This window comes from Ziziphus jujuba, chromosome 7, assembly GCF_031755915.1.
Source record: "Ziziphus jujuba cultivar Dongzao chromosome 7, ASM3175591v1".
Lineage (NCBI taxonomy): Eukaryota > Viridiplantae > Streptophyta > Magnoliopsida > Rosales > Rhamnaceae > Ziziphus > Ziziphus jujuba.
The window spans coordinates 12,062,780-12,073,016 of NC_083385.1; the positions used below are offsets into that span (position 1 = coordinate 12,062,780).

Here is a 10,237-nt window from a genome sequence, read left to right on the forward strand (position 1 = left end):
ATTGAATTTAAAAATTTTAGAGAAAAAAGGTAAAAGGTTAAAGGTTTATAATCATAATTCCAATTTCCTCATTTCCAGTATCTGAAAAAAAAAAGAAAAAGAAAAACAAAGTTGGGTTTTGTTATGTATACATGCTCTTTCAGTATCCACTGGAAGCCCGGAGAGTGTGTTTCGGTCCAAGGCCATGGCGAAAAGCCCACAGAAAACCGAGGGAGAAGATTAAAAAATTAGAGTTTATCGCAAAAAGAATCAAAAGTTGATGTAGAAGAACCTATGGAGTAAAGCATCCAATTCTTTGCGAGTAAGAAGTTGGGTGGATAATACATTTAACCATGTGGTCATGGTGTATCTTACTACCATAAAACGCTTCTCTTTCTCTCTTTTTCTCTCTCCCACGAATTTACATAATTAATGTTGTTGTTGCACTTAGGATTTTGATTCCAGACCAAGATTGATTTCATAAAACAGCTGTTGAGACTAGAAGAAATATATTTTTATCTTTTTTTAATAGAAATAAGAACGTCTTCCATCGAGAAATACTGGTTTTATTTGGCGTATACAGTATACGGACAGGTAGTTAAATTTGATCGAGTTCCTTAATATGCCCCTTTCATATTCCATTAAAAGCATGATCTTTACCCACAAATGATACGAGAAGTTTGCTAGTGTTTTTACCTTATAAAGAAAATTTTGTAATTAAAAATTAAAATAGATTATAATGACTAACAAAAAATGATTAAATATAGTTAAGGAACGATCAGACATAATTATTAAGTTTAATGTAGAATTCTTGAGAGGTTTTTAAATAAAAAAATTAACTTTTAATGTAACATAATTGAAATTTTTTATGAAGAGGAAATATGAAAAGTGTAATATTATACATGGGAATTCTTTTTATGGGTCCTTTACGTGGGTGGCCGGCTTCTAGTAATGATCGACAAGACAAGACAGACAAGGATGACAAAAATGATTATCACTGAGATAAGTACTCAAAAGCATATGTGAGCAGTAAATTCAAGTCATAATGCTAATAATAAAGTTTCCTGTGTTGTAAAACAACCCTCATTCAAAAGCAAAAGATTAAAAAAAATAATAATAATAATGAAAGAAAAAAAAAAAAAAAAAAAAAACCCACATCAGAAACAAAATTTCAAAAATTAAGCACTTCATTGAGCATGCACTGCTTATCATAGGTGCCATGGCCCTACTAACAAAACTTAAGAAACAAGATTCTCATTTAACGACAGCGCAGCCATCCGATCAGTTGAAGTATTGCCTTGCAGCTGCTTCTGCTGAGAAACGTTCCTTAGAACTTCCATAGCCTCAGCAACTTTTGCTTTCAAAGCTTCCGGTGACTCCAGCAAGTGCAAAACCTCAGTCTGGTCCATTTCTAGAAGCATCCCTGTTACTTTCGCTGCATTTTCATGTTCCAGCTGGTCCACTAGTGGGTATAGATTTTCCCCCAACAACTACACACATATTCAAATCCAAGGCCCAAGTAAGTTTAATTAATCTACTCGTTTAAATGAATATTACAAAATGGAAATGATATACCACTTGAACACAAATAGACCAAGAAAATAATGAAATTAGCAGCCATCTAGACAATGCATATGGCACTGAACAGGCGCAGAAACTTACTGTCCTCTGCTGTTCGGGTGTTGCATTAGCAAGAGCAGTAGCTAAAGCCCCAGCGGGCATAGGCTGTGAAAATGAAGCATCCCTATGTGGCATTCCACCCATTTCATAAGGAACAGAAAGCATGCCTCCTGGAACTCCAGCAATGGAAGCATCAGGCACATTGCGAGCAGGAGGGTACCGATAAACACGTCCCCGGGGAACCATCTGTTTACTCAGCACCAAGATAATATAAGTTAACATTCTGAGCAAGTAATTTCAAGAAATATATTCTGAAATTACTTGAAAGGATGAGCAATATAAACACTGAAAACTGAAAGACACAAACATGTTGATACACATCATTCACACTAAACCAACCTGTGGCTGCATCATTGGAATTGGTTGCTGAGTCTGTTGCATTGGTCCTGCTCCAGATCGCCTGCCCCCAGGACGCTGGGATTGTTGACCAGGCTGGACAATGGGCACGAAGAAGTTTGGCCTTACCCCAGGAACCAATTGCTGCTGATACCCAAATCCAGGCTGAAATGCATTAGAAAAAGAGTGTCAGTTTCTCTCTCTATTTGATCTTTGTTAATGCTCCTTTTATTTTTGCATGATAAGCAGAAACCAAGGATAATTTATCTACAAAAGGCTTAATACACTACTTGAATAATAACCAACTCATTCAAAAATGAAATTAAGAAAATATATCAACCCATGTAAGTCGCTTAGGTCAATGCTGAAAAAAAAATAACAATAATAAATAATCCAATTAGATGTCATCAAAAGAACTTCCCAATAAGTATTAAAAAGAATTCCGGATAAAACATAAAAAAGCAAGAGAAAAATGACTCATTACTTGGGGAGGAATAATAGCAGGAGGGCCTTGACCATAAAATACTTGTCCAAGACCAGTAGCACCCGGGGGATACATAGGCATACGAGCAGCAACGGGAGGTGCCATTGCAGGACGCATTTGAGAAAACTGTGCCTGCATAGAGAACATCATCAAACAGATTTCAATCTTAGAAAGGAAGTATCTTAAAGTTACAAGACCTGCCACAAACAGTATGAGCTAGTTTATGTGATATCTGACCATTTCCATGGAAAGGGCTTGTCAAGTGAATAATGTAAATCACAACACAAGGTTACCAACCAAAGCTTTTTTATTTAGTGATATATTTTCTCCAAGATTTTTAACATCTTTGACTCGTGGTATTCATGATTCAATATACACATGAAAGACTGACCTGCAACCTTGCTCTTCTATCCTCCTTACGTTGTGCAAGTGCAACATAAAGTGGCTTGCTCACAATCATTTTACCATTCATCTCCACAAGCTACAAATTAAAAGAAGGAAAACAGAAACAGAGATACAAATACAATTAACAATAAAACTAACAAAACGAACATAAGAATATTAAAGTGAAACAAAAAATTAAAGAACAAATACGTTTACAGCCAGTATACTCACAGCTCGGGATGCTTCTTCAGCAGTAGAGAAGGCAACAAATCCTGATCCTCTACTTATACCATTAGGGTCACACATAACCTATCACACCACACATACACAAGTATAAATGCAGAATCAACCTTTATTGGATTTATAGAATTCCACAAGCAAGGAAAAATGTTACAAACCTTGCATGAAGTAATTGTACCAAACTCCGAGAATAATTCCCTTAGCCTGTCATCGGTTATGCCATCATCTAGATTTTTTACGTATAAATTTAGTCCTTCGTATTTCTCTACAGTCTCCTTTATAGTCTGCTCAAATCGCCCTTTCAGTTCAACCTCTCTTTCAGATTTTTTCTGGGCTTTTCCAACATACCACTCTTTATCATCAAATTTCTTACCATTAAGAGCCTCTACAGATTCAGCTGCATCTTCTGGTTTTTCAAAGTTAACAAATCCAAAACATTTTGATTTTCCTTCTCCATCCCTCATAACCACAACACTTGTAAGGGCCCCATATTCACCAAATACTTTCCGGAGATCTTCTTCAGTTGTTGATTCTGACAAATTCTTCACATATACATTGTTGAATTTTTCTTTTTCTGCAGTAGACTCTCTTTCCTCCTTACGAAGGAAAGGCCCAACAAAAACTTGTTTGTCATTCAGTAGCATGCCATTCAGCTTACTGATAGCATTTTTAGCAGATTCATCATTGTCAAATTGAACAAAACCATATCCTTTCGACTGACCCGAAGCATCAATAGCTATCTTACAAGATAAGATGTTTCCAAATGCTGAAAACGTATCATGTAGAGCTTTGTTGTCTATTCCTTTATCCAAATTCTATACCCAAAAGAAATTAAACAAAACCCAGGCGTTAATACTATTTAATAAACCGAAAGCAGCAACCGCTTAATACAGAACTCGCAGAATGCTATGTGCATAAGAAACATATAGGAAAAAATTACCTTAATAAATATATTTCCTGTCCCACTTTTCCGCACGCTAGGGTCGCGATTAGAATACATTACCCTGATAGGTTTGCCATTGACAGGAGTGAAATTCAAGACCTTCAATGCCCTTGAAGCTGTAACCACAAACAAAACATACAATATAAATTTAAATGTAACATGGGCGTTTTCAGTTCGTACAGAAATCACAAAAGTGCAAATTCATTCTATGTCCGTTAACAAGTTAAAACCCTATCAAATCCTTGCAAATTCGATTCAAATGCTCCAATCTCTCTCAAACCAAACACAACCCCCCCCTCCAAAAAAAAAAAAAAATCACACACACACACACACACAATCCAAAACGACAATGACTACAAATTTAAGTTGCACTGACGTGACTAAAACACTAAAAATGAGCAACAATTCAAGCCCAACCACAAAACCCAAAAACAATTTTCAGACTTGAAATGAAAATGAAAGCTGAAACACCGACTTAAAAATCAAAACGTAAACGGGCAAAACCTTCTTGGATATTGCTGTAATTGACATAACCATAGCCGAGAGACCGCCGGGTGCTCAAGTCCCTGCAGACCCGAACGGAAACGACCTGACCCACCTGGCTAAACAAATCGTAGAGCTGTGAGTCAGTGACATTGACCTCAAGATCTCCAACATACAACGATATCGGCACCATCGGGTTCACGCCATTTGCAACGTTACCCACTCCATTTGGGGGAGGAATCTCAACCTGAATCTGGGCCATTCTCCAATAATTTCAATGACAAAAAAAATATTTTCTTCCAAAAAAAAAAAAAAAACTTTACGCTGCTCCGTGGAATTTGAAATTTTCGATTTTTTTTTTCTTTTTTTTTTTCAAAGATAAGAAAGAAAAATCGTCGGAAAAAAGAACCGGTAGGAATAGTCCTAAGAAACGACGACGTAGTGAGATAGAATCGATAATGGCGGCAGAAACCAGAGCATGCAGAGGGCAGGGGCAGCACTGTTCGGCACCGCAACCGCTTCTGTTAGAGAGATGGCTAAGCCCTTTTATATGTCCAATGTAGGTGATCCCAAACCCTAGCCAAATCCGATGATGTCTTTTCCACCGTCCGATCCAGTGGACCCCACTCTTTGATATTGAACACTGAAATCCTTCCGCGCCACGTCAGCAGCCTGTTAGTATACTCATTTTATCTTATTTATATGTTAATTTTTATGTTTTTTTTTTTTTTTAAATAATAATTATTCGTTTTAAAAGTTTTTAACAGTTAGCGCGGGTCTCAATCGCAGCCAAGTCGGTTAAATTGCGCAACTAATATCTGAACCTCCAACCCACCGAAAAATCCTCCTCCATTTTTCATTTTTCCTCATTTTCTTTTTCGGCTTCTTCTCCGACCTCCGTAGGAGCCAGTGCACACTCTTAAAACGCTCCGTTTTGGTCAATTTCGAGGATAAAAAAAAAAAAAAGAAGAAGAAGAAGAAAAATCTAGTTCGATAGAAACCAAAACCATGGCCTCGATTTCTGTGGCGGAACCTTTTGCCGTCATCTCTAACCGTCTAGCCTGCCCAACCAGTGTTTCCTCTGCTGCTACTTTCTTCGCTTGTCAGCTGCCGTGCTTGTTGCTCTCTCGGCCTCGATGCCGACTTCTGTCTGTGTCCAACTCTGCTTTTCGGTGCTTCCGCTCTTCTGATGGCGTTTTCGGCAGCCTCCGTAGGTTCTCCTCCGTTGTCGCCGCTAGCGGTACCTTGACGGCGAATTCTCTACCGGTATTTCTTCCTAATATTATTCTGTCTTTTTTTTCTAATTCTTTATCTTATTAATTCGTTAAATTCAAAATCTTTCAAATGGTTGCCTTTGGGAATTTTTGTTAATCGTAATTTACTTCTCTCGATGCCGAATTTTTTGTTTATTTATGTATTTATTTTCAAAATAAAATAAAATAAAATAAAAGAATACAATTTTGAAGCTTTAAGATATGCAAATGAGTAATTGCATTTGTAAGATGAAATAGATGCATTGGAAAATGGAATAATGTCTGTGGTGAAGTGATGAGTTAAGAAGCATCAGATGGGTTTGTGAGTTGTACTTGAGAAGCAGTTTGTGAAGCTCACTTTTAAAATGTTATGTCAATATGTAGGTATAAACCAAGTTCCAATCCCCTGTTTGCTAGATCCCCAATGGCTTGTGGATAAGCTGTCCAAGTTTTTGACTATAGAATGTAACTAATGTCACTTATTATCTGTCATATGGTTTTGGAAGTGACTCCATTGCGTTTAGAGAGGAATTCTGTTTAATTTTTGTATTGGGTTATTTCTCTTAATGTTGAATATAAATGGCTCGCAACATCATATTTTTGAAATGGGATGTTGTTCTATTGCCTTATATTTCTTCGTTTCGAAGGATCAGGCCATATGGATTTGTGTTTAACCAGCATTTTTGTTGCTTTCTTTCTTGCATATTATTGCTCTTTTCCTCATGTATCATATTAAAGACAAAAAGTGGAGTGTATACTGTTGGTGATTTTATGACAAGAAAAGAGGATTTGCATGTTGTTAAACCCACAACAACTGTAGATGAAGGTATGTTTCAGACTTCGCGGTGGTTATTTTTACGACTGTATTGCAAATATCTTGCTTTTCCTATGTATTCTGATGGAAGGCCTGTTTGTTTGCAAACAGCACTTGAAATTCTTGTGGTAAATAGAATAACTGGTTTTCCGGTGATTGATGATGACTGGAAATTGGTAACCTTTCCTTATCCTACTTTGAGTCGTTTTGTTTTTTGCTTATACATTGGTGAACCAAACTTTTTATATGTTATTAGTCTTCAATTTGAATGAATCTTCTTTTTCAGGTTTCTTTTTCATCCTTGACAAGTTACATGTTGGCAAATGCTTGCCAATTTGCATATTGGATGTGATGTAATATATTGAACTTGCTCCTTAGAGTTGTGCTTAAATGGAAGATTAAGTTTTCACACTTGTCGTGTTGGCTCTAAATCTAAGGTTCACTGTTCATATACGAGATTATTCTGTTGAAACTCTGTGATCAATTGATTTAGGATTGTTTTGACTACCTTAAATTTGATAATATGCATCTAACAGGATCATTATATTTTAGCATATGTTCTTGGATTTTGCATATATGTAATGCTGGATGTAATTTTGAAAACTCTTCGAGATTTTTTTGAACTTACCTATGCTTTGTTTACAAGAATTATGACATGCTGTTTGTTTAGTATTCAGTTTCTAAATTTGTGTACATTTTGCTCAGAAACAGGTACACTATTTAATTGAGCTGATATGTGTTTAATATACTAAAGCACAGAAATAACTTTTGAAGGTCCTTTGTGGGTGCAGGTTGGGCTTGTCTCAGATTATGACTTGTTAGCACTGGACTCTATCTCTGGTAATTAAATTCACAAAGCTATATCTTAGCTTGTTATTTTTGCTGTAGTAGGAGTCTCTCCATGTTGTTCATTTAAAAAAATAATAATAATAATAAAAAAAATCCATAATTTTCTCTTTACATGTTGTTTACTTTCAGTCACTTGTAGGATATGTCTGCATAATTTACTTGAGAACACTATCAATCCTTGAAATGCTATGAAATGTATGAAACTCAGGAGTTAATTACTCTGCATGTTTCTGTTTAATCAACAGTAATGCATAATTTTCCAATGTTGCAATTAGGTGGTGGACAAACTGACGACTTGTTTCCTGAAGTTGACAGTAGTTGGAAAGTATGTAAGCAGTGTCTTTCATAAATTTGAATTATAGATCATGATTGTCCCTTAGCACTAATATTTTAAATTTTATTTCTATTTTATTGGGTTTCCATGTATAAATTTCTATTAATGGGATTTTTACTAGTGGTTGTGTGCTGTAAATGGAGTAGCATTTCAAGTACTTTAATGGCAAATATACTGCAGACATTTAACGAGGTACAAAAGTTGCTCAGTAAAACAAATGGAAAATTGATTGGAGACGTGATGACACCAGCTCCTGTTGTTGTTCGTGAGACAACTAATCTTGAGGATGCTGCTAGGTTTTGTTGTCCTGCAACCTTTGTGTCTTTTGTTTAACTTTCTTCGTTCTGCATTCTATTGCTAATGCATTAAGCTACCAAAAAAAGGGAGAAAATAAGAGGAGGATAATAATAACTTTTACGTCTAATGTCAGATTATTGCTGGAGACAAAATATCGTAGACTTCCAGTTGTAGATGCTGATGGTAAGCTGGTAAGAGATTCTTCTCTCTTGTGTTCTGTATTTCCATTGTGCTCTCAATTTTTTGGGTGAATTTTTTGTTCGAGATTGGCCTTTCCACAGGTTGGGATTATTACAAGAGGAAACGTAGTGAGAGCTGCTCTTCTAATTAAACACGCCACTGAAATGAAAGCATAGGATTGGATGTCAGAAGTACACGATTTGATTCCGAAATGGAATGGTGAGACGCGGAAGCTGTTGCAAGACGTTGACTCTTCTATGTGTACAATTTTGGTGTGTGTTTGTAAAACACCTGTAACATTCTTGGTTGTAGTTAATCAAAAAGAGTATTAACCATGATTGAAGGGTAAATGGACCATGCTTATGAATCCCCTGTACCCATGGCCAAAATAATTTTCATACTAAATATTGTATTTTTATACAAAAAAATTTATTATATATATATATATATATGTATTTTTGCTTGGAAGCATAAAACTTTTGAGAGAATTGTTTTTTCCTTCATTTGCAATAAAAGGCATTTAAAATGAGATTTGTTGTTTCAAAAGTTGGATGTTGAGCTCGTCTATGGTCTTTAATAACATGTTTTATCGCGAAGTAGGAGGTGGTTAAACTAATGTCGGTGACTGGTATCTTCCTATTAATGCCGTATTGGTTGTTGAACAACACGGTTGACGATGGAGGGAAAATGTTTGACTCCATGCTCAATGATTGTTGTTAATATCGACTTCCATGATTGGTCGGCTTGTTCGTGTGTATCGTATCCAAAAAATAATGTTCCAAAAATATTATATATATATATATGTATATATGTTTTTTTCGGCCTTTTTGACTTTACATTTTAACTTTGTGAATGCCATGTGCGAAGCACAAAATGTTGTGGGGAATCGGGTTACAATTGTTTTTATTTTTTTTTCTTCTCTTTTTGGAGGGGAAAAAAAACAAAGAAAAAGCGTTGTACAAAACTTTTGTCCTAGAACGAAGGGGCACCGATGAAAGAAAGAAGAAAGAAAGAAAATTAGCAAGGGAATATATTTCTTGTCCTAGAACATCTACATCGTTGAGATTTGCGAACCTATTTTTAACATTTAAAATAAAAAAAAGATCATAAATTAACGTAAAAACAACAAGTAAAACCATCCGTTAATCAAGGACAAATTCTTTGTCTAATAGCCAAAAGTTGCATAGAAATTGGTTAAACCAAAACATTGGTATACAGCTCGATAACAGTTCATATAAAAATAAAAATAAAAAAAAGAAAAAGGGTTCACAAAAGAAAAAAGAAAACAGTTCCAAAAATGTGAATATTATTTTGTTAGATTTTTGGGAAATTGTCATCTCTCTCAGCCTTAAGGCTCAGGGGGTCAGGGCATTATAGCCCCATTTGGGTCGCCATCCGACAGCCGACAAAAAAACGATCAAGTTGCAAGTAGCAACCATGATGATGATGATGATGATGGGCTGGGGCATATTTTTGGGTGCCTGGTTATGATCGTTCCTACCACAGCCATGGGGCACAAAATTCATAATCAGCAACAGTGATGAACCAGAAAATACCTAACTCTCAATTCCTATCACTCTAGTAGTTATAGCTTTGGAGGTCAGCACTGGCTATTTGGCCCCCAACTGCTTGCCTTTTGTAGGCCCATTTTTGCAACCCCACCTGCTACAATTTTTTTCTTCTTCTTCTTCCTTTTTTTTTTTTTTTTTTTTTTTGTGTGTTGCTAGTGTGGCTGGGCCCTCAGGCTCCCCTACCCCCCCAGGATCCGATCCCGAGCACACACAGGCTGGGATATGGAAACTCTGCCACTTGATCTCATAAATCTTATTTTTTGTATGCTTAGATTTTGACTCCACAAGTCCCCTCTTATTCCCCATGTTTTTATATAAAAAATAAAATAAAATTAAAATTTACATAAAACTGAAAACAAGTACGAAATTATGGGAATAAGTACAGAGAAAGAAAAGGTAAAAACGATAAA

At 35.9% G+C, this 10,237-nt stretch overlaps 2 protein-coding genes across 4 annotated transcripts; one reads left to right on the plus strand and one right to left on the minus strand.

Annotated features, from left to right (window-relative positions):
• Positions 1-1,148: 1,148 nt before the first annotated feature.
• LOC107424545 (polyadenylate-binding protein 4) lies at positions 1,149-5,064 on the minus strand. The gene is made up of 9 exons (XM_016034376.4): positions 4,551-5,064; positions 4,044-4,162; positions 3,262-3,918; positions 3,095-3,172; positions 2,871-2,960; positions 2,480-2,611; positions 1,999-2,160; positions 1,642-1,845; positions 1,149-1,469 (listed from the first exon to the last, which is right to left on the minus strand). The coding sequence occupies exons 1-9, from the start codon at positions 4,789-4,791 to the stop codon at positions 1,218-1,220; spliced, it is 1,935 nt and encodes a 644-aa protein (XP_015889862.2). The 5' UTR covers positions 4,792-5,064; the 3' UTR covers positions 1,149-1,217.
• Positions 5,065-5,316: 252 nt separating this feature from the next.
• On the plus strand, positions 5,317-8,591 carry LOC107424538 (CBS domain-containing protein CBSX1, chloroplastic). 3 transcript variants are annotated; one of them, XM_016034367.4, is made up of 8 exons: positions 5,320-5,795; positions 6,521-6,608; positions 6,708-6,772; positions 7,388-7,436; positions 7,691-7,770; positions 7,960-8,075; positions 8,210-8,267; positions 8,358-8,591. In XM_016034367.4, exons 1-8 carry the CDS (start codon positions 5,538-5,540, stop codon positions 8,430-8,432), a joined length of 789 nt encoding a protein of 262 aa, XP_015889853.2. In that variant the 5' UTR covers positions 5,320-5,537; the 3' UTR covers positions 8,433-8,591. The 3 variants fall into 3 exon arrangements, with proteins under 3 accessions (XP_060675057.1, XP_015889853.2, XP_015889854.2); XM_016034368.4 differs by having other exon boundaries at positions 5,322-5,795; positions 7,721-7,770; XM_060819074.1 differs by lacking the exons at positions 6,521-6,608; positions 6,708-6,772 and having other exon boundaries at positions 5,317-5,795.
• The last annotated feature ends 1,646 nt before the right edge of the window (positions 8,592-10,237 follow it).